At 43.7% G+C, this 24812-nt stretch overlaps 1 protein-coding gene across 5 annotated transcripts; it reads right to left on the reverse strand.

Annotated features, from left to right (window-relative positions):
- Window positions 1-139: 139 nt before the first annotated feature.
- rufy3 (RUN and FYVE domain containing 3) lies at window positions 140-19698 on the reverse strand. 5 transcript variants are annotated; one of them, XM_047329154.1, is made up of 18 exons: window positions 19572-19698; window positions 9028-9201; window positions 8513-8630; window positions 8203-8304; window positions 7693-7816; window positions 7309-7373; window positions 6942-7007; window positions 6711-6780; window positions 6511-6600; window positions 5998-6081; window positions 5694-5861; window positions 4846-4943; window positions 3651-3770; window positions 2991-3108; window positions 2812-2900; window positions 2702-2729; window positions 2514-2591; window positions 140-2161 (listed from the first exon to the last, which is right to left on the reverse strand). In XM_047329154.1, exons 1-18 carry the CDS (start codon window positions 19597-19599, stop codon window positions 2018-2020), a joined length of 1764 nt encoding a protein of 587 aa, XP_047185110.1. In that variant the 5' UTR covers window positions 19600-19698; the 3' UTR covers window positions 140-2017. The 5 variants fall into 5 exon arrangements, with proteins under 5 accessions (XP_047185110.1, XP_035495770.2, XP_047185109.1 ...); XM_035639877.2 differs by lacking the exon at window positions 19572-19698 and adding an exon at window positions 14418-14957; XM_047329153.1 differs by lacking the exon at window positions 19572-19698 and adding an exon at window positions 11713-12227.
- Window positions 19699-24812: the final 5114 nt, after the last annotated feature.

Raw genomic sequence — 24812 nt, forward strand, 5'->3', positions numbered from 1 at the left:
GCAGAAAAATTCCAACGGATGAAGAAAAAATATTTGACACTTGGCTTTTCGTTTTGCTGAAGACTTATCAAGAATCTTAACAAGAGGACGATGCACAAAGGTGAAATATATGATCAAATAATGTAAAGTCGTACACTGGTAAAATTCCTTAAAAGTTTTATTGTTGATTTCGGAAGCATTTCCATCTCACGTGCCAATTAGCTCCAACAAGAAACACTAAAAGTTCCACTGCCTTTACTCGGCCTCTAATTTCCTCCTCATGTATGAAGCAACAAAAAGATAAAACCAGCTGAGATATGAAATATGAGATATGTCCACTTCAAACCAGAGAGCCCTGAATTTCAAAAGTGCCGTAAAACGTCCAAACCTCTAAAATGCAAAACACTGCGCCGACTCTGTTAATGCCAGAAACGGGGAAGAAATATTAAACTCACGATATTTTTCTTTGTAAACTTGAAGGAATAAATCTGACTTCATGGGAAATTATTCATTTGCTTGATAAGAGTGATACCAGACGTTGTATCTGTATGGTAAATATGCATTTGCAGTCAGCGGCCGCTTAGCCTAGACTGTAAATAGAGGAAAACAGCCGGAAAGGTTAAAAATAAATATAATATTCCTAATGAATTTAAACTTAGAATATTTGTTTCAAATGTGCAAAAATCTTTTTTAAGCGTAAAAAATGACGTTCTTACGGATGTTTGTGCTCCAAGATGTCGTGCACATAATCCCCATAAACCCTCCACCCGCCTGCTAATCGTCTCCCGACATTAGCTTCATATTTAACGTACGATGTGAGAGTGGAATCAAACTTCTTGGCAAAAAAAGGAAAATTTTCCAGACTGAAATATTCCTCTGACGCTGCTACAGCCTGAACACACTGATATTTTTGATAAGAGACTAGATCTAATCTACTGTGTGTGTACATGACGGTACTTTGGTTATCATAACACTCAAAATCTTCAATGTTTGTGTTCAGTTTTCGTTTGGCAATTTTTTTTAAATCATTCGACTGAGGCGAATAATCATTTTCCAACACTTACAAATTGTGTTAAAGAAGTTTATCGTCGTAATTGGCCGAAAGTTTTGGTGAAAAAATAAATTGATGCTTCATCTGTTTACAGTAATCGATCGCCACATGAACCATATTCTGATTTGCATATGATTAAATATGTGGTGTTTCGGAAAAAAAATCCAGTTCTTCCCCCTTTTTAATCCGTAAAAAATTGGAGGTCTTAAAAATATTGTCCGTTGACCTTTAACCCGAACAGTCCACTCAGTGGACACTGTGGGAGATGATTGACAGGTCAGTGATGACCGACCAGGTTGAGGAAGTGCAAGTTTCCATTGGAAAGAAAAACAAATCAACGAAACAAAACAGCAGCTGAACGCGAACTTTCAAAAAGAAAAGAGTTTTTTGTGTACGACTACAACAGTAAATAAAAACCTGCACCTGCACCAAAAATAAAAGTGAGACTTCGAGAATCAAGTCGTAATATTACAAGAAGAAAGCCGTAAATTTATGTGAAAAAGTCATAATATTATGAGAATAGAGTCGTAAATTTACAAGAATAAAGTCAAAGCGTTATGAGAATAAAGTCGTAAATTTGTGAGATGAAAAGTTGTAATATTATGAGAATAAAGTTGTAAAATTGGTGTGTGGTTGTTCACGCCTGTTGCCGTTTATGTCCATAATATAATATTAAATCAAATTTAAATTTTTCTAGTAAAATCACGACTTTATTCTCATAACATTGCGACTTTTTCACGTACACTGGCGGCGTTATTCCTGTAATATTACGACTTTATTCTCGAAGTCTCACTTTCATTTTTTCCCTCGATGTGGCCCCTTCAACTCCGTCGTACAATGGCACACGAACGCGTCCCGACACCGCCGACTTTTAAAAAGTAGTTAAAATATCCCGGCAGAATTCAGGACTCAAAGAAAAAGAAGAAAGTGCAAATTTTTCTTTTCGGCTCTTTCGGATCGATGCCTCTGGTTGCCATGGCAGCGGGCTCATGTCGGCGTGGAAGCGTACTGCTGCAGCAGCAGAGAGAAGCAGGCGGCGCACACGGTCTCCGGCAGGATGGACGACGGTAGCGGCAGCTCGTCGGACACGCAGCTCTCGCAGAAAACGCCGTCGCAGTTCTTACACCGTTTCTGGAGGGGAAGGAAAAGAAGAGTGGATTCACACACACGGCGACTGCTCATGTACGGAGCTCGTCCACCGAGTCTTCAGATGACGGATCCACGGACCTCTCGAGCTCCGCGAACGCATCGCGACGGCTTTGCGCCTGAAGGACGCGACACTTCCATGTTTTATTTTCTTTGATCTTGTTGAGCCATCTCCGTGGTTTCCTTCTCCCAAACAATTTTTCCCCCAGTGTATGATATTAATAATAGTTATTTTCCTCCTGATGTTTCCACATTGGGGCTAAACTGCACTTTGACAAAGACTGGAACATTATCTACGCTCTTTAAATGTCCGACAGTGTGTGAAATGATGTGAAACCTTTGTCCTCAGCAGCGAGTCGTCCTGTTCACACATCGTGCAGACGGACGGCTCGCTGATCTGCACAAACGACTCGTCCTGCGGGGACAATCAAACAGTTGTACGGCGTTAATTTAATAATTTTAAGGGATTTGAGATGTAATAAAGTCAATCACATGCAGGTCTGTTGTAAAAGGTAAAGTCCTCACCTGCTCATCCTCGTGATGTGACAAGGACCTGAGAGGAGAAGAAGTTATTATTTGTCTATAACACAAACGATAATTTTAATTAAATAAAACAAGGACTCTGAACTTCTTACAAACTGGAGCTCAGACTGGATTTGTCGTCCTGTTCGCTGTGTAACTGGTCTGTCTCTCTTCTGACTGACGGGGATTCTGGGAGATGCGGCTGGAGAAATAACAAAATATGAATCACACTTTTTGAAAGTTCAACCTTTCACCCTGGACGTCTCATTAGGGCGCGTGAGCGCAGACGTACCCGGGGAGCGCTCTCCGGGAGCCCGCTCGCCCTCTGAGGGAGACTGGAAGGTCGGGAGGCGGCGCCGACGTGATGCTCGCTCCGCCGCTCTTTCCTCAGCTCCCGCTCCAGGTGGGACCTGAAACATCCAGATGAAGCAGAGACGAAGCAGAGCACTCAGATTGAAATAAAGTCAACAGCGATTAAGAAAAGCAGATTAGCTATTTTAAAGAAGAAACACAATAAATCAAAAAGCTCCACTTAACGACCTGAATAAAAAAATTCCATACAGTTTCATTCACTTCACTAACCGATTATCCAAATTGTGAAAAAGTTTCACATTCTGCTGGGGACACCACATGATAACAGACGGACAAATTGATTGTCATATTGATAGAAATGCAGTGAGATTCTCTGGAGCATTCCAAATTTGGGATTTGCCACTATAGGAAAATACAGTTGATAACATAACGGTGCTCCGACACGATCACTTGTTTTCTTTCTAAGAGATTTTGGCAGAAGAATTGAAAGAATTGAATCCGCGGTGCGCCACCATAACGTGTCCCCCGTCGGTCGCTCAGTTGGTTGCCGTTTGCAACTTTACCAGCAGGTCCCGCCAGGAAATTACAAGAATTACACACTGGGACTCGAACGTTTACCAAGCGTTTCGTCCGACCTCACCTGTGCCTCCTCAGCTGCTCCACCTCGGCCTGCAGACTCTCGATCTTGTCCCCGAACTCCTGCTTGAAGAGGCGGTTGGCCTCCGACGCCAGAGCGCGCTCCCTCTCCGCCTGCTTGCATCTGGTTCGTGGAGAGGGGGGGGGGGGGGGGGGTGAGCGGGTTTAAACACAAACTCATGATCAAATGAAAAAAACTGGATGAAATGAAACAAAAAGACCCCCAAAAAAAAAGGGGGGAAACTAAAAAGCCAAAGAAGATGAAGCAGGCCGGTTTTTCTTCTGTTCATTTTTTTATTAGCCTAATGATTTACTACAGTTTACAACAATGTTATGTTCACGTACAGTTCAAAATTAATGGATTTAATTTCGCCCTCTTCCTCCTCTCCTGGCCTTGGCAACAAAACTCTTGGATATCGGTCCCTAAAAACATCAGTTCGGATCTTCTTTTTTTGGGGGATCGAAAATATTCAAAGGCAAACGTCTCCGGTAGCGTTTGAATTCTTCGGTAACAACGTTACAGCGAGTCCACGACTACCCAGACATCCAGGATGTGTCCAGTGGCACATGTATCATCATCAGTCCATTGCTCCTCTGTGGACTTTCAGACATCGTGCCGACATCGCTCCTCTTCCCTTTTTTTTTTTGCCAAAAACCGTTAATCATTTCAAGAAATGTCTAACAAAATAAAAGCATGACTCAGGGACTGAGAGGAGGGGAGGGCTCAGGGGAGGGGGCTGCTACAAGGATTGACTCGGTCCACACTACTCGAAGCTGATGCTGGAGAGGAGCCGCTGCAGGAGGTCGTGGCGACGAGATATAGTTTTATTTTATTTTCAACAACAGAGGAGCAGTCGTACAGGAAGAAGAAAAAAAAGAGAACATCCTAGTTTGGTTATTTCTATATTTAGGCGGGAGTTTATGTTTTTTTTTTTTGTGTGTTTCAGATTTGACCACGGAGCTACTGCTGCAGCTGGAGCAGCTTCCCCGCTGTCGAGTTCAGGTTGCGGGCCTGCTTCACCAAATGTTTCTCACTGGTTTAAATAAAATAAGATGATCAAATAAAACGATGGAGAATAAATAAATGGTAGAGACACGTGAAGGAGGAAAACAACACACAGGACAGTAAGAGATTACAGAACACTTCCTGTCTGCTGTAACAATGCCTGAGGCGTGGCGTGGCGTCGTGGCGTCCTCACCTGCTCTCCAGCTGTTTCACCGTCCCCGACATCTGGTTGATCTTGTCCTCCAGGCGAGTGATGACCTCGCCCTTCTGTTTCGAGCTGGCGTCGGCGCTCTGAGGAAGACGAGCCACGTTAGGTCGACCGTCGTCCTTCGTCAACGCGTATTTATTGTTTTAGCAGTGTATTCAGTTCGTTATCAGGGTTTTATATGCAAATAACCGGGGAGAGTGAAAGCCTCGTAATTTTGTACCAGTGTCTCTTTGTTCAGTGAACGCATCACTCGTCTCCGTCTGTGACAGGTTCAATAAAAATCTTTTAGGTTTATATTTGTATTGCATAATAATGTGTGACCTAAAAGTGGTGTTTTTCTATTTTATTTTGAAATAACCGGTACCGGGTCAGATGACCGGACGTGCCAGTGCTTACGACTGTGGCATGGGGCGAGAGTCAGCAGTGTGATTGTATGCATCAAAGGGTTAAATTGCGTATTTATGAAGTGCTTTAGAGGAGATTTAAAAAAAAAAAATTGCGATATTTTGATATATATCCTGTATCGCGATACGACAAAAATTTATCTCAACATTATTTATCGTCCATATCGCCCAGGCCTATCCGTTAGTGACTCAAAATCTGTGAATTCGTCACGGGAACTTGTCTGGAGTCTATCTGGAGGATGATGGATTAGGATGCGACCCAGTAATAATCCACGAGAAGAGACGAGGCAATATTGCCTTTTTTAGGAATTAAAACACCACAGCGGCAACTTGCAACGAGCTTCATAAAAAGAGGAGCAGCAGATGCCGACATCTGGATGAAAAGGCGACAGAGACGAAGCAGGCCGACGATCGGAGACGAGTCGTTACCTGCGACTTGTGTCCGAGCTGCTGGTTGATGGCGCGGAGGTCGTCCAGCTGCTGTCGGAGCTCCACCAGCGCGTCCTGCTTCTCGCAGACGTCCTTCTCCAGCATCTTCATGGACAGCTCCATCTCCTGCTTCATGCCGATCTGCACCTCCAGCTCCTTCTCCACGTCCTGCGGCAGATTTTTTTTGTGTGGATTTAAAACGTCATCAGTAAATTCCAACCGTGCCAGCACTTCGTAACTCCACGGCAGGATAGAGGCCAGTTACATGAAGCTACACAACCGCCGTTAAAAGCCTGAGACGCACCAATCGAAGCAGAGTTTCCTCTTTGAGCTGCTTGCGCGTTTCGCCGAGCGCCTGTCCGTCGGGAGCCGAGTCGCTTCTTAACGCCTGAAAGAAAACAAGAACGTGTATAAGTAATCCGCAAAAAAACCAAAACAACATCATTTTTATTTCATTACAGATGTTCTGCGCGTTGTAGAGATATTTAACTCCAGAGCCACAGACGGGCTTTTACTTTTTAAATGTCGTTTAGTGACACTTGAGGATCTCCAGCAGTCAAAATCAACTCCTTTACAAGTCAACTAGTCAAAAAAGACATTCCTCGTGTTTCATAGAGCAAAAAAACTAAACAAAAATCATCTCTCTTTTTTTCTTTGGAGGTGGTCAGTGGTTACGTTTCATAATACAACGATTGAAGGCAAAGACAGTAATGAAAATGTCACCGAGTGGAGAGAGGAAGCTGTTGTGATAATCATCTTAATCAAAAAATCGATTCATCGGTCGTTGGTTGCCGCCCCGTTGAAGTGTTCTTGTCACCTTTCTGGACTCCAGCTGATAGGAGCTCTCCTCTTTCACTCTCTCCACGTCTTCTTGTAAAGTGATGATCCGGTTATTGGCCACCGCGAGCTGTGGAGACAGAAGTCAACAAAACGGCTCTGTGAACAAACAAACAAACAGAAATACAATTGACAATTTTCTTTTTTTCTTTTTAGAGAAGAGTATTTGTAAAGACTCACCTCTTCCGTTAGCTTCGTATTGGACTTTTCCAGAGCGTCCACCTTGGCCTGGAGGTTATTCACCGAAGCGCTGAAAACAGACAAGACACGTCACGTCACGTCACGTCACGCCACGCCACGTCACGTCACGCCACGCCACGCCACGCCACGTCACGTCACGTCACGTCACGTCACGGTCATCGAGCTCAACGAGCTGCGGGACAAGAGCGAAGAGAAAGAAGAGAGTCCAACCTCAAGTGTCTGTTCAGCTCCTCCACGTAGTTCTTCTGGTCCAGAATCGCTGTGATCTGACCATCGCTGAGGAGCAGAGAGGGAGAGAGACGTTTTAGATAAATATAAGCTTGTCTCACGCGAGCAGAGCTGCAGACAACTGGTCAATTAAACATCTCGTCGTTAAGAGTTCGTTAACATTTAGTCATGAACCATAAACCACACGTCACCGAGTCGGATCCGAGCGCAGCGTAAAGCTAACGTCACGTTAACGAGCAGATCCACGGGAGGATGAGAGTCGGCCCGACTCCAAGCTCAGATTTATATTAACTGTAACTACTGATGGAATAAAAATCACTTTAGTTATTGATGAGGAAGCGGCACTCACCCCTCTGCACTCTTGCTGCTGTGTCCGCCGTCTTTCAGGTACATGGAGAAATCGATCACTCCAACCTGTGGAGGTAATTTAATAAGAAAGAGAAAAATCAATCCGGGGGGAGGTTCCGTCTGTGGTTCAGACACATTCAGGTTACGTTTAATATCTCTGCAGTGAGCGGAGCCTGAAGTTAACGAGCGGTTTGTGACGGGGGACGTTTCCCTTCATCGCCTGCCAGGTTCCTTCCGTCGACTCTGGCCTCTCTCCCGACTTGACAACTCACAGAGCACGAGGCTGAGCTCCCTGGGAAAAATGTGGGGCTGCACTGTGGTTTGATGTAGATGAAGATGGACAAGTGGCGCCAAAACTTCGCCTGAATGTGAAAACGGAAGTAACCTGCGAGTCCAGGTCCTCTCCCTTCATGCACAGGTTGGCGTCGATGACGTTCAGTCCGACGAGCAGCCCGGCGATGACGGCGCCCTCCTCCTCCATCATCAACGCATTGGCCTCGTAGAATTCACTGCAGGGGGGAGACGAGAGTGACATTCAAGATGAAGCCCACTGTAAATTTAAAATGTCTTAATACTTCTACGGTCTTATTTTGAGACAACTTTATTCAAGGCTTTTTAAGACTTTTTTTTTAAACTGCAGAAATGTTTGTTTTGTCCTTTCTAAATGTACAAAAACACATAACAATTGAATATGAAATCAAATCTTTTTATATTTGTCACTGGGACTTAAAACAGTGCGAGGCGCACACACACACACACACACACACACACACACACACACACACACACACACACACACACACACACACACACACACACACACACACACACACACACACACACACACACACACACACACACACACACACACACAAACACACACACACACACACACCTCAGCAGGTCCTTCCTGTTGATGATGGTCTTCATGTAGTCCGAGAGCTTCTTCTGCATCAGGGCCAGTCGTAACCAGGCCCGTCCTCTTCCCAGAGGGGTCCTGGGGTCAAACAGGGAAGTTGGACATAAACCATTGAAACTTCCCAACTGAAACTCCACAATGCAGCCAGAGTTAACTTCTGCCAAAAGAAATGCGTGTAATTCCAATGGTTTTAAATATTTTATGTGCACAAATATTTGTCAAATGTTTGTATAAAGTTATGAAATTTGACTCTTTATTCTTCCGGGAGGCGATATGTCCGACTCACTTGAGGCCAGGCAGGTCTTTGACGCTGGCTGTGATCTCTCCTGCCTCCGGCGTCAGCTTCTCCACCAACTCCAACGCCCCCCAGAAGGACTTGTTCTGCCCGAGGAAGGTTTTCTTGGCTAAAAGGGGACGAAAGAGAGAGACAGGATATATTTCATTATGAGGAATCTGGGTCCCTGAGTCATCACAAAACTGGGGCCGAGTCAAACTGAAACTCACATGAGAATATTCTAGTGCACAGAAGAGACGAGAATAAATACACTGACTTCGGGAAATGTGGAAATATAAATCAGCGAATAAGACTCAATTCCTCTTTGGGTCTCTTCACTTGGTTTGACTGTGATGGACGGTGTCTGTGGCTGGATAATGTAACAGTAAATACTCTGATTCTAAACTGTGGATTTTATATAAATATTTCTGGGACTAAATCACCAAACGTTAGATTTCCAGTCGTCACAAGTTGTGAAAGAGCCACTGATCACGTGATTTGAGTGGGGACGTCCGATGCATACGTACTTTTCAGGCCGTGTTTCAGACAGTGCTCCATCACGACGAAGAACTGCTGGAGGGGAGCGTAGTCCGAGTCGAGTGTGCGTCCGAGGTTGAGCGCGGACTCGATCAGGCCCTTGATGCTCAGCTTGGCCATGTTCATCAAGTTAAGCCTCTCGATCGCGATGGGATCCTTGGGATCTGAAAGGAGACGGAGAACAAAGAAATTGAATAACCAGGAAAAAATCCTTAAAGTCCTCATGGTGATGAGTCAGGAGCTAAATCGAACAAGAGCCGTCGGTTCACGAACAAATGTTTTCCAGGAAGTAAAAGTCGCGTTGTTGGAAAATGACAAGACGAAAAAGCTTCATTACCGAAACTCCAGCATGTGACGGTTAGCACTTGCATGATCCATCCGTACATGTAAACCTAATCCATTATTAATGTGAGTGCACAACGGACAGAGAGGCTTTTAGTCGGGTGGTTCTATAGCGCTTTACCATCCTGCAGCACTAAACATTCATACGTTCAATCTCCAGAACATGAAGATCTGACTTTTTTAAAATACCCAAGCAATTAAATACAGTGATGAAAGTAGACAGATGTTCAATTATCTTTGAAGACAACCTGACAGGTGCCTCCCTTCTGATTCAGTCCGTGAGAGACAAGTCTAACCGCATCACTACATGTGCAGTAATAATAATATCATGATTAATAATATATTAGGTGCTCCGACATGATTTAATATTCTACACAGGACAGAACAATTCAATGCTTGGTGTAATTGTAACTGTATCTATGACTATGATTTTTACATTGTAGAAAGGATTGTTCACTCTTTATTCCCACAAGGTTGTGTTGCATGTTTACCAATTTTTGCTCCTTCATCCCCTTTGCTGCTCTAATGTGGCAACTTTCCCCGTTGTGAGCACTCAAAAATATTTAGCCATTCAAGAATTGTCCAACAACAAGAACTGACATGAGTGAAAAGTGAATTCCAAAATTAATATTAAATCTGATTCGAAATATTTGTGAATCGAGTCTCACAGTTTAAGGGTCCGTCCCATTTCCCCTCACTTCCACTCCATCTGAAGTCAGTATCTGACCACCCTACGTTTATAGGGATGTTTGAGCTGGTTTGAAGGGCAAGATAACCCCCTACCCCTTGATCTCAAAAGAAACGGGACAGCATACCCATGTGAGAACCAGCAAAACGAAGGGGTAAGGCCAAGTGGGGGGAAATGGGACGGACTCTTAGTGTGACAGGTCAACTCCACTGATTAAGTAGGCATGAGGTAATATTACTATGAAATTAAAATCATTATCAGTGTTTCAAATACGTGAGCCAGACATGAGCATCAACCAGGCCGGCACCATGCAGTTCCTTGAGCACCTCCTCTTTTTGCATTCTTCAAATGGGATGGAAATAAAGTAAACGGTTGTTGAACACGTCGGTCAAGGGTCAGCGGGTGTAAAGGAAGAAGCCGTCCGCGATAAGGATGCGAGTCTCCTCCTTCTTATGGTCAGACTTCGGGATGAGCTCAGCAGGCGACATCGCACCGCTAAAAGTCGTCTTCACCAACTTCTATCGGACCTTGTGGCTTGAAGAAGTCCTCCTGATTGGACCACACAGCAGCCGCGCAGGTTCTTGATCGGTTTGTTGGCGAGGATGGTTTTCCCCGTTGATGTACATCCTTGGGCCCAAGTTCGGCCCAAGGACTACCTGATTCCTCCATGGCAGCTGGATTGAGTGAGCAAAGGAAGCACGGAGACCAGCTGTTTGCTCGGACGCCATCAACCCAGAAGAAACCGCCAGTTCAACGTCTCTACTTTCCACACAGGAGAGAAACGGCCACTGTCGAATGACTAATCAAATATTGACCGTCCCTTTTGATAAACGCGGTCAATAAACATAAGAGAAGAAGAAAAATATGACAGAACCACTGTCTGTTAACGGTCTGCTCCGTAATATCATTACAACAGATCTTTCCCCAGGGGCAGATCGTTAAAAGTGCTACAGTGTTGAATTCGGCCAAACTGAATGAGGAAAAGGAAAAAGTCAGCATCAGGAAAAACTGTGGAGCTGCCAACCTGCCTGGTCTGTACTGGGAGAAGGCGTGGCTACAGACGAGGAAGTCACTCCTCTTCATCTCTGACAACAGACGCGACAGACGCTGTGTTGTCCGTGAAAATTCAAATCCACAGAAACACAATTAATACTGCAGAGAGCAGAGGGATGTGTAAAAATATGAAATATCTGGATTCAGTTGTAGCCTGACTTTTTTTTTTTTTTTACAAAAACAAAACATTTTTTTTTCGAGAGAGATGAAGGAAAACAGACACCAAATATTATCAATCAAATACCAGTTGATGATTTGGTACAAGCTGATAATGTGTCATGACAAAACAAACTGCGCTTCCGGGTTGGTTTTTTTTGTCGCCCCGTTTCCGCCTTATTTCCAATCAGCATCCACTCCGCCTTCAGTGTGATATCAAACCGCCCCCCCCCCCCCCCCCCCCCCCCCGGCCGGCAAAAATCCATCATGACACAGCTCTAAACAGGACACATCAACCCCGGTTCACTCGGTGTAAACACGCTGCAGCGTCTGGGGACACTTGTGTACCACCACCACGCCCTAACAGAGATCACACTGTGGCCCAACAAAACAACCCTCCTCGGAAAACGCCGAGCTAAAATCTGCCACATTTTACCTTCATGGGCCGGCTCCGGGTCGGGGGTGAGGGAGATGTCGTTGAGCTCGCGCAGGCAGAGCCACTCGCCGTCGACGGACACGCGGAAGTTGCAGAGATAAATGGTCTCGCGGGCGGCCTGGGTGATCTTGTCCGTGGTGGGAGTCGGCGTTTCGCTCTGAGGCGTCAGGTCGGACATGATGACTCAGCCGAATGTGAGGCAAAACCAACACAGTCCGAGGGGGGGAAAAAAAAAAAAAAAAAAGACGTAGTAGTTTCCCCGAAAGCCAGTGAAGGCCCCCGGCTCAGAGAGAAAAGGAAATCAGAGAGGATGAAAAGAGCATCGGCACAAAAGGGAGAAAAGGCCAAGACGGGCGGAGGGGGGGTTGAAGGCACACAGCAGCGTTTAGCAGGTGTTTGAAAGGCTGCTGCTCTTCCTCCTCTCTACGCCTGCTGCATCCTCCTCTCCTCCTCCTCGCTACAACTGGGTTCAATCCTGCTGGCCTCTCCTCCTCCACCTCCTCTTCAAGCTCTTCTTATCCCCCTTTTGTTGCAGACAGGGGGGGGGGGGGGGGATTTAGAATGCAAGAGAGCAACGTGCTGGGAGGAAGAAAAAAAAAATCACAGCCCTCCTCCGGTTCAGCTCAGCGCCGGTTCACTCTGATTGGCCGGCCTGCGCACCGCAGTGAAAATGCACTGGGTGGGTGTTGACCAAGATGGCTGACGGTATAGTGCTGGGTACAGCAACACACGGTCACGTGAGCAGATGGTGCATGCGTAAAAAAAAGGAAAAGGAGATAGGAGGCAGGGGAGGAGGAGGGGGAGGGGGAGGGGGGGGGGTCCCCAGAGTGCATAGGCAATGCTAATGATGCAGCAGGAGAGAGGACTCATCTGTCTCTCAGGCATCAACAGCGTCGCCTGGACCAGACACACAGGCCCGTTATCTGACAGTGCAATTATTGAACTGCCTGCAGCAGCAGCAGCAGCAGCAGCAACAGTGAGCGAGAAAAAAAAAGGGGGGGCAATGGATGTTAAATGGTTACGAACACCAATATTCTGGTGGAGTTTCTACAGGCCTGTGGCCTCTTGCTGACAAAAGTGAAAGCCGCGGCCGACACTGACGAGGACATTCGCCGTCATCACGGGACAGGAACAATACATGCATATCAAACCATTGAAAAACTATACCCACGTTACAACGTTTGTAACTGGTCACATGTCACAAAAGTTCAAACTGTTAATTTTGTCAAGGAAAAGCCACACACCCAAGGAGATTCAAGATATTTACAACATACGAAAGAGAAAAGCAGCAAATCTTAACATTTGAGAGGACGGCACCGACAAATGTTTTTCATTTTTGCTTTGCTTTGTGAATAAACTGAATAATGAATTATGAGTAAAAGGCCAAAATCTTTTTTTAAGTTGACAGAAACACTAAGAAGAGACCCAGAGCTAGTTTGAGCCACATCACAGCTAAGGATCATTTTCATTATGGATTAATCTGAAAACTTCATGGTCATGGATCAATATTTTCAACATCTTTTGTCCCACAGACAGTTGAAAACACCCAAATAATCTGTTTACAACAATAAGGCTGCAACCAGAGCATTTTTGCCTTAAAAAAAGCGGAATTGCTGATTCATTGATTAAGAATGATTGATCGACTGTCAAAATAGTTGATTCAATAGTTTAATGAATCAGTGGAATGTCGACAGGGGACACTCACTTCCGACCTGCTTACAAATGAATGTGAGGATGGTTTGCTTTTATTTTTCATGTATATGGCAGAGGTGGAACATGTCAATACATAATGATGATGCAGCAATATGAGAGCAATGCAAACATGGTTCATAACTGTCAGTCATTAGAGACCAACTGATGTGGATTTTGGGGGGGCCGGTAATGATATGGATATTAAAGAGTACAAGATATCCTATACATCGGCCAACTATATGTATATATATATTTTTTAATCTGTCAATGATTCCTTAAATGCCGTTATCGAAAACTTTATGACAAATAAATGTACTTGAGGTTTAATATTTCAGCTTAACCAACGTTAAATTACTATAAAGAAAAATAAAACACAAATACAACCATGAATAGTGAACTTGAATTAAGAAAAATAAACATACTTTATATTACGTAAAATGCAAACATATGAATCCAGATTTGTTTTTTGGCGTTGTTTATTCTGTACAATTAAAAAAATGCTAAAAAAAGATTTTTTTTACAGAAAAAAAAAATTATATATAAATTGAATTAAGAAAATAAACATAACTTATCTTACGTAAAATGTTAACATTAATGCACTTTTTCTTCTGTACAATGAAAGATTTCATATCGGTAAACACATGCGCTGATAACGTTTATTGTCTTCAAAGGATAATATCGGCCGATATCATCGGCCGACCGATGACATCGATCCAGCAGACGAGAGGAGGGAGGCACACGCCTTGTTTACATTAGCTGCGTCAGCTGACGGACGATCACCTGAGAGGATGAGAATCAACTGACAGGAGACGTGACGGCGGTAACTACCGTCCTGACCGGGGCCACGTTGGTTATCAGCAGTTTTCTCGAGTCACAAAGTGGAAGTAAGTTGTTTGGCGACAGTCGCAAAAGTTAGCGAAACTACTGTGACAAGCTAGCGACGCTGACAAGTTGCTCCGTTTGCGTTGTTAACGAAGTTCACGTTCGTGTTTCAAGAGTTCGCCGACACTTACTTCTGCGCTTCGAGCCGATTCTCTCGATGTGGAAGTCGAACCGTCGGAGCGGAGTCGGCGACAGCGAGCCGCCGGCGGCGGCGACCGTCCCCCCGAACCGCACGTTCGAGGAGCTCAGCGCCTCCTTGAAGTAGATCACCGAGGTCGGCGACAGAGTCTCGTCGGGGCTGTCGGCGTGTCCGTTCTCGTCCGAGGAGTTCCGTCCGCTCGCACTCCCCGGGACCTCCGAGGACGACGGACGGGGAGAATCTCCCGGCGGCGGAGTATCCCGCTCGGCCATCCTCCTCCAGCTCCTGCCCCACCAGCCCGGGCTGATTCACTTCATGTGACCGGCGGGCGGTTGTCGGGTCAGAGGTCAGCTAAGCTAAGCTACGCTAAGCTAGGTGCAAGTTAGCCTCCGCGGCCACGCACCGCTGCGGGTTAGCAGCGACAACAACACGGAGCACTTCTCTGACTCCAGACACCTCTCTCCGCCGGTGATCGCTCCGCCTGTCGTCCTGTCCTCCACTGCCGCCTCCTCCGCCGCCTCCTCCTCCTCCTCCTCCTCCTCCTCCTGACCCGGAAATGGCCAAATTTTTTGGTCAAAATCTCAGTTGCTAACTTCGCGAGACTTCGCGCGGCGGCGTCGCAGCACGTGACCAGAGACAGTTGCGTGTGAGCGGAGATGAGACACCAGCAGCAGATAGAAGAGATAGATCCCCGAACGAGGCTAACATCCGCTCCCATGATTCATTGCGATCACGTTCGGCGGACTCGTCGCCCTTGTGCCTCTTCCGTTCCTTCAGACTCTCTGGTGAACTGTTTCACGGGACAGTTTCAACAGCGCGGCCTGCTGGAAAACAATTAAATTACATTTTGACGTTTTGGTTTCAGACGTTATGTCATGTCACATGTTGTTGTATAATATTAATAATGGTAACCCGGACTAAATGTGTAACCACTGTTAATATTTCATGTCAATTTCATGTCAATTCCTTAAATGTATTATTCTTATTCTCTATATTTTTTTGCAAATCATATATTATACATTTATTTGTGTAGATATTGTTTATATTTTGAAAGTGTGCTGTGTGAAACGTGCTGCTGTAACACCGAAATTTCCCAGCATGGGATGATAAAGTAACTATCTTTCTATCTATCCATCTAACTGTTTATAATTAGCCAGATGAATCACTCTTCTACAGTCTCTGCTATTGTTCTGTCATATAGGATTGAAAATTAAGTTTTATTGACTAATTGAAAAGTTGAAAAGGTTCAAACTAACATAAATATTTTTTTAAAAAGTTGAATAAAAATAATTTATTGATCAATCTCGTTACAATGTAACGTTTTCTTCCCTTATATCCATACAGGCAGAGAGAAAAAAAATTCCACACGTGTAATACCCATAAGGATTTACAGGGGGCTCTGCAGGACTATAGACATGGACTGATTGAAGTAGTTTATTTCCCTCCACACACAGACATAAGTCTGGCAGAGTAATATTTAAGAACAATCTGAAATTATGTACAAAGATAGAAATGTTAGTTTCCCATACAAATGTTTGTTGTAACTTTTAATTTGTTCTCACACTAACCCTTGTTGCTGAAGGTCTTGCTACTTGTCTGATTCCATCGTCTCCAGTGTAAATACCAGACAGGCTTTTCATTAAAGCCCGTGTAAATCAGTGTCACTCCTAGAAACCACTGCACCATTAGCCACTTTACAAAACTCTACACTACATAATATGTCTTCAGAGCAATAACACGCAAGTACTCTTTTGAGCCCGACTGTTCACGTCTTTGTGAGGCTTGATCTCTGTCACAGATTAACAGAAACGTGAAAACTACAACAGCGACCGAGTTAGTCGGTCCACAGATCAAGAGGAATGCCGACAGCTCAAACATAAAAAAAAGACACATTCATGGCAACCTGAAACCAACATGGAGGCATAACGTCTAACACAACAAAGCAAGTTTGAAATTAACCTTCCAAATGTATATTTTTTCATTATTTATCTCCGGGAATGAAGGGGGGTTCTTGGTCAGTTCACCTCTTTCATACCAACTGAAGTATCTCATGTAATAAATACATGTTGTTTTTGAGCCATGAACCAACGGATGAACCCTCCAGACTTTGGGGACTCTTCATGTAGAGCCCCTCACCGTTTCGACATTTTTACACATGAAGGCGCTCAACCGAAAACAAAAGAATCGTTGGATCACCAAAGTCAGTAGGATTCATCCTTCACATTTTCGGGAAACGGATCAACATGGTGCTCATGTGCCGAATCCCAAAGATGTTGGTAATCCCCCAGACTTTTCACTGTAGCACCACCATGAGCTGGACATTTGTGGTTCTGAGTGAAATTCCTTGACAGATATTACATGGATTGCCTTTGAATGTTGTCCTTTGGAGAATTTTGACACGTTCATAACAAAAATGTGGAAAAATTGCACTAACGTTTTTAGAGTTCGAGGGGCAGAGCACATGCATCAATGCTGACCTTTGAAAAAAACATTGTGTAAATGTACCATGTTTAACTCAAACCCCCGAACGGACTGAACACAATGCCAATAGTCCACCAGTTGATTAAATCGTGAAAATGAATCCATCTACTAAATATCTTGATGATAAACAAGTGGTCAATAAAGTGGTTCGAGGAATTTCAGAGAAGGGCGGGGGAGGGGAGGGGGGGAGTGGATGGGTGAGTTCCTGGAACAATTTCACATGAAAGGCCTGAGCTGGCACGAAATAAAAACCCTGTGGAAAGACACCAGGAATCCGACCAGCAGCATCAGGAGTGTCGGACCAATTTCAAACTACAAAGCACCGACAAGCCGCTGCAGAGATCCTCCCAAAGCCTCCCGTAAAAGTCAAATACTTAATGGGCTTTGTGTTTTTGAAAGTGAATTTGAAGTAAAGCTCTCTCTCAACATTGCTGCCTCTCTTTCTTTTTTCCTCTCTCTCTCTCTCTCTCTCTCTCTCTCTTTCCCACAAATAAAAGTTGAGGCGAGGGAAAACTCGGAACTGCTGACATGCTTGAGGTGGAAAATGCGTAAAACAGCGCCTGTTTTGCATTATACACCCATGTATGAGGGAAAACCCACTCCCACATTAACTTGTCTCAGATATGTCATACTGATGTTAGCCTTAACAATATTTTGTGTTATGAATAAAAACATAAAACATTGTTTTGAGAACAAATTTCAACCTGTGGAAAATTTGAGTAGTAAGGTTTTAGGGCCCAAGACAGTAATCCATTACTTTTGGTGTGTTCACTGGTGTCGGTCGTCATCATGAAACCATGGTAATGAACCTATATACAGGACGTCGTGCTTGGCCCTTAGATATGACATAAAGACGCAGATAATTTTAACTGCACAATTATTCCTGATGTTTTTTCATATGAAATGTATTATTTGGTTCAAGCGAAGTATTAAAAACAAGATGACATGACAAGAGAAGCATATAAAGGTGCACTGTCACAAAAAATAATAGAAAGCCGCACGCTTTCTTTACATCATAAACATAATACACTCTCTTATGATCATCCAGACAGAAGAAAACACAGGAACATTTGCTGAAATTCCTCTTCACATTGGGTTTCACGTGATTATTTCTCAGAGGCAAATACCAATGTTTGCTTTTTTGCTTTCATCACAGACAACCAGACCATCTTTGCAGATGATGATGACGTCTCAAACATCACTCCGTGACTTCAACAAGCCACAAATTATAACAAAGAAAATCAAAAACTTCATCTCAGTTCAGAGACACACGCATCTGTTGTTTTTTTCCCACACCAGTCTCCGGCCTCGACACTTCAGCCAAACGATGTCTCGGGCAGTAAACATTTTTTCCCCCCTGATATCACGAAGTCGCTCTCCTGGCTCTGTTTTGGCAATAGCCCCGAGCTTTTCCAAAAACGTGTCAGGTATCGGAGCGCGTCTTCGACCTGAAACATTTAACATGACCGGCAAATAACTATTAAACCTCCATGGTCGTCGGAAAATTCAATGTTACTCTCCCGTTACTGTGCATAATGCAGAGAGGTTCATTGTCGGGAGACGCGAGATTGCACGACGAACAACGTTGAATAATCTAAACTCCTGTTTTGAGAACAAATATTTAATGATTGTTTTAGTTGGTTTTAAATTACAATTATTTGGGAGGTTTTTTTTGTATTTTATGACTAATTTAATAGGCATCCTAGAGATATGTACTTATATATAGTTCATAGTTACCTGGTGAATGCCATTAAGTTAATCATCAAATACAAAATTCACAAAGCACTAATCAGTTGAATCGAGTTATTGCTACCTATTACTATAAAATGACTGCTATGCACATAAGGCACCTGCATATTAACAACCTGTATTTCAATGGATTTAATTGCACATGTACAAAAGATTCAAAGGACATATTGTGCACACAAACATAAACGGTCTGTATTCCATTGACACATTCGCACATGTTAAGAATAGAATGGGTCTTGTATTTGTGTATTGTTATTGATTGTAATATTCCCATTATTTTAATTGGATTTCTGTTTCTATTCTTATTTTATTTCTTACTACCGTGTTCTTATATGCAAATAATAGCTGCATGTGCTCACAGTGTTATTTCTGGTTCATTTGGTCACTGAGCCTCATCATCTGCCATACAGGTGATGCCGGAGGACAGCGTTGCCAGGTTTGACAAAAAAAAAAATTGTATACCAACTATCTACAGGCTGGAATCGTAGTAAAAGCTGCAGGCTTTATTAAAGTGAATTTTTTAAGGGGGGGGCAATTAAGAATGCCGAATTTTCCATTTGCACTTCCTGTGTGCTAAGAAGCATTTAAATGCGCTGACAACTTTGAATAAATTACCTTAACACAGAAGAAAACGTAAAAAATGACGAATCTCAGGCAGACTCTGGTGTTACAAGGAGCGCCTTTATTTATATGCTTTTAAGGGGGTTTGTGTGCGTTTACTTGTTGAGTTAACTACATCACCAGAAGGTGTAAGTCACTCTGCATATTAAAAATGCATGTATCATTGTGTGTTTGTTCAAATAAGACTTCATATTAGATTGGGCGCGAAGCTAAGTCACTGCCGCTGCGCAGTGATTGTTCGCGTTGAGAAGCAGGTAAACGGACTTCCTGTTGTTTCCATCGCACCTGTACTCACCTGTCCCTCGCACGTCGCTCGCCACCATTGCTTCGTGCGTCTCCCGTACAGTTCAAAGCTCTTGAGAACGGCCCGAAGTTACGCAACTTTTTTTTTTTTAAAGAAAAGAAGCCAAATCGTGTGGAAAAACAACACAACCTGGCAACGCTGGGTATGAAAAGGGACAGAGCGCATGCGCGAACCGTTTGAATCGTGGTACCGTTGGACACTTGTTGTGGTTGGTTGGTGAACAAATCGTGATAATAAATATCATTTCTGACCAACCAAGTCACTTTTTCCTGTTAAAATGGCTCACACTTTTGTTTCAGTATAACCACACAGTGGTTATTATTTTAAATTTGTATTTTAAATTTGTATTATTAATACAAATTATTTGAGCTGAACTAGCATAACTGCTGCAAAGCTATTTGTCATCGAACGGTCAGTAAATTACAGGAAGGAGAAGTAAAGCTGATCAACAACATCTAAAAACGTAAGATTGTTCTGTTGCGATACTGGATTATTACGTGTTACCGCCTGAAGGTGGCAATACGGTGATGTGGGGTGAGTGTGTATTTAATGTACATTTATGTACAACTTCAAGTATACTTAGTACTCTTAGTGACTATCTATTAATATACATGTGTGAATAATGAAAATATAAGTACATTATTGCTATTGTCTTACAACATACAAGCCATATACCAATGATATATTCTTATTGTAGTAATATTATCGCTCAGTTATTCTTTAAGCTTATACCAGTTGATAAAAAGTACCTTTTGCAGTTATTTAGCAATACAAGTTTTGTATTACTTTGCTATACTTTGTACATCCATGCTTCTACAGTTTTGTTAGCAGAAATGGAATATTTCACGCTGCAAAGTGCTTTTTTATGTGGCTTGGGCACGTAGACTGGAGGAGCTGGAGATCGAACCATCAACCTTCTGGTAAGTGGACAACCCTCTCTATGTCCTGAGCCACAGCCGCTGTTGTATTGCCAACTGTAGCCACATAGTTCTGAACATTCTGTAAGTTCAGACCTTTTTATTGCAGGTCTATTCAATCAGAAATGTACAGGAACACAATGTCCTTTATTTACATTTTTTTTTGACTCTGGGACAAATCAGAGAAAGGAATATAAGGAATGATAGGAATTAGTAATGAAAGCAAAAGGAAAAAAAAGGTGCAGAGAAAGACATTTCTAGCAAAACCGGACTCAGTTGTGGGCAAGAGAGAGAAAGATGCTCAGTGCATGATGGGAGTTCTTCACCTGAGCAGCTCTAACTTTTTAGCCTTGTCCAAGATGAAAGTTCTAAGACACAATGTTAGGAATTAGTGATGAAGTGGTAAGAAAAGAGAAATGTTGGGGGTATAAGGAAGGGAAAGGAGGTGTCAGGTATATATTTTTTTTTGGACAAGCTGGAAGATGATGTTTGAATTTGAGGCCCAGTTGGAGCTTATGGGTGGCAGATGCACAGGAGGGGCAGGTCTGTCGCAGGCCGATAATCGTGACTCTTTGTGGCTGGTATCTGCTATTGGATTTGCTAAAGTGGGACCAAACCCTCCTCCAGTTGATTTCAGTACAGTTACATTGCTTTCCGCTGCTTTGGAAACGGGTGGTAATAATAATAATAATAATAATAATAATAATAAAGTAAATAGGTTGGATGTTCAGGATGCTCCTACTGGCCTCTATCACTTTCTGTAAACCGTGATGGGCAAAGGTATGTTGTCTTTACAAGGTACTTTGCCCTCTTTTCCGCATGGCAGACGTGTGAATCGGAGAGCCCATCAGCCTTGAGATCCTTCAGCCCCCTCTCCTTGAAGTCATGTAAGCGCCTGTACCTCTGCTTCTCATATTCTATCAAGTGGGTGTTCTCCTCTAGTTTCTCCTCTTGCATCTGCACCTTCATGGGCTTCTTCACCTTGATCTGGGCCTCGATCTCCGCGTGGCACCTGTGGACCTGGAACAGGCCGTTGAGTCGTCTGGTGTCCTGCATCTCTTCCATTTTCTTCCACAAGTCCGGGTCCGCACATTCCTGGGGACACATGATCAGATCACTCTCTTGATTACTGCCCTGGGGGTTATTATTGGCCATGGCTTTGTGCTTGAAAATGTTTTCTTGACGTTGAGCTTCTGTATCTACTTCGTAGCTGTAGTTGTTGTAGTGTTTGTTGATACAGATAATGAGCTTTAATAGATTTTAAATCAAAAGAAACCAAGACTTTGATCCCGGCAGTGTGACATCACATTCCTTTAATGTTTCCCTCAAAAACTGTGTAATGCTGATGACATCATCAAATTGCACACATTGTTTTGATCTTTTTTTTCTCTTTCCTGATGACAATATATTGCCAGTGGCTGGATTACACATGGGACTATTTCCTATTGTAGACTGCATTGTTCTCAAAGCTGTTAAAAATTACATAAACACCATCACAGTTGGAAAAAAAAATTTTAATTAATGTTTGTTATTATTCTAATTGGTGACTTAAAAAACTAAACATATACACACAGCCCCCATCCTCTATAAACACACATTTCTCTTACATATTTTCATACCGTGAGTTCGTTCCTTTTTTGGGGGGGGGCTCAACAGCTCATCATTGCACTTGCATCTGAGGGCTGCTCAGACAGAGAAGACAAGAGATAAGATGCAAGTGAGTCTGTTCTATTTTCACTCATAGCTGCGGGAAATATATTTTGACTAGGGATGTGCGGCGGACTTGAGTGAACGACCCCCAAAAAATGCCAATGGGAGTGGACTCTCCTCCTCTGCGTTGGGTTTTCCTAACAGCACTGGTTGGGGCTCCAACTCGCAACCTCGGGCATGGGAGACCAACGTGCTAGCGAGGAGGCCAAAACCCATGAGTACTAGCACATGTCGCTGGTACGTCTCTTAAGGTGTCGGGAGTGCGGCCTACACATTGCACAGCACTCATCCGGCTGGCTACCGTTACGCTCAGGGTGCGATTTGTGAAAAAATCAGAAGGGGGGGATGACTCGACCAGGTGTCACGGGGTGGCTAGCGACCCCCTGACCTTCGGCATGGGAGGCAGACACGCTACCAAGGGAGCTGAAACTCGAGAGCGCCATCACCCAGCCTCACATGGGTTTGCTGAGAGGGTAGTCCAAACCTTCCAAAGGTCTCTAGCAAAGAATAGAGCGGTCGGTGGCCTGTCACTATTCAGCGTTATTAACTTCTGGTTTGGCTACAGAAACATGCCACACACTACTATGAAGAAAACACCAGCTGAGCTGCTTTTGAAAAGACAGGTCCGCACTACAGATAGTCTCCAGTAAAACTAGAGGTCTCTCAGTTTCACCAACCAGGGAGTTTCCCTTACCGGTCAGATGAGAAGAGGAAACTCGGGCCTTTTTTTCTGTGGGTCAGGCAGTGCTGGTAACAAACTACAGGGGAGGAGAGAAGTGGTTGAACGGTGTGATTACAGATGATTTTCGCGTCCTGTAACGTTCATGTTGAATGTGAATGGAACATGTGTAAAAAGACATACCTACATACCATCACTTTGTTTCTACTATTAATCATTTTCCCAGTCTACAAAGGACATATTGAACTGTCCAGTGAAAATACAGTAATTCTATAATCTACATCACATCACCCCTCCACCCACACCCACATATAGATATTACAGACATCACCTGACAGCCGTGTGGATAGTCTGGACATAACAGACAGTTCATATACCCCTGTTTTGGAGTGATATTTATTGTCGATGGTTATTGAGATTTTTCTATCACACATCATTCCCACACTGCCAGCACAGCTGGCTATATGCAATTAAGGGGTTGTGACTTGCCCGAGGAACGGAGGAGCTGGAGATCGAACCATCAACTGTAGCCACATAAGTACAGACTTCATTTATTTATCCATTTTTCATTATTATTACAGAAATTTACTGAAACATAATCTCTAATTGTGTCTGGGATAAACCAGAGAAAGGAATATAAGGCATGATGGGAATAAGTCATAAAAGCAAAGGAAAAGAGGAAATGTTGGAAGATAAGCAATGTAGAGAAAAAGACATGTCTAGCAGAACCGGACTCAGTTGTGGGAGGAGAGAGAAAAAGATGCTCGTGCATGATGGGAGTTCCTCAACTGAGTAGCTGTAACTTATAAGTTTTGTCCAAGAGGAAAGTTTCAAGTCCAACCTTGAATGACGAGGGTGTCTGCCTCCTGGACACAATCATAGGAATTGGTAATTATATGGAAAGAAAAGAGAAATGTATGGGGCATAAGGAAGGAAAAGGAGTCGTCAGGGCAGAGCGGAACTTGGGGAGCTTTTTTTCCAAACGTGAACGCATTTCATCCTTGGAAGATGATGTTTGAATTTGAGGCCCAGTTGGAGCTTATGGGTGGCAGATGCACAGGAGGGGCAGGTCTGTCGCGGACCGATAATCGTGACTCCTTGTGTCTGGTATTGGCAGAGCAGCTATTGGATTTGCTAAAAGTGGGACCAGACCCTCCTCCAGTTGATTTCAGTACAGTCATGTTGCTTTTAGCTGCTTTGGAAATGGATGGTAAGTAGGTTGGGCGTTCAGGATGCTCCTACTGCCCTCTTTCGCTTTCCGTAAACCGCGACGGGCAAAGGTATGTTTTCTGCACGAGGTACTTTGCCCTCTTTTCCGCATGGCAGACGTGTGAATCGGAGAGCCCTTCAGCCTTGAGATCCTTCAGCCCCTTTTGCTTGTAGTCGTTTAAGCGCCTGTACCTCTGCTTCTCGTACTCTATCAACTGGGTGTTCTCCTCTAGTTTCTCCTCTTGCATCTGCACCTTCATGGGCTTCTTCACCTTGATCTGGGCCTCGATCTCCGCGTGGCACCTGTGGACCTCGAACAGGCCGTTGAGTCGTCTGGTGTCCTGCATCTCTTCCATTTTCTTCCACAAGTCCGGCGCCTCATATTCCTGGGGACACATGACCAGATCACTCTCTTGATTACTCCGCTGGGAATTTTTATTGGCCATGGCTTTCTGCTTGAAAATGTTTTGTAGATGTTGAGTCTTCTTGTATCTTCTGCGTAGCTGTGATCGACGGCTGAAAGCGATACACGTTTGCTGTGACAGTTACTCTTATAGATTTAAAATCAAAAGAAACCACGACTTTGATCGCGGCAGGGTGACATCATCTCTTTCTTTTAATGTTTCCCTCAACCGATGTTTTATGCTGATGACATCATCGCATTCCACTGTCTATGATCTTCAGTTTTTTTAGTATGGGACTAGTTCCTAATGTGGA

This window comes from Scophthalmus maximus, chromosome 19, assembly GCF_022379125.1.
Source record: "Scophthalmus maximus strain ysfricsl-2021 chromosome 19, ASM2237912v1, whole genome shotgun sequence".
Taxonomy (NCBI): domain Eukaryota; kingdom Metazoa; phylum Chordata; class Actinopteri; order Pleuronectiformes; family Scophthalmidae; genus Scophthalmus; species Scophthalmus maximus.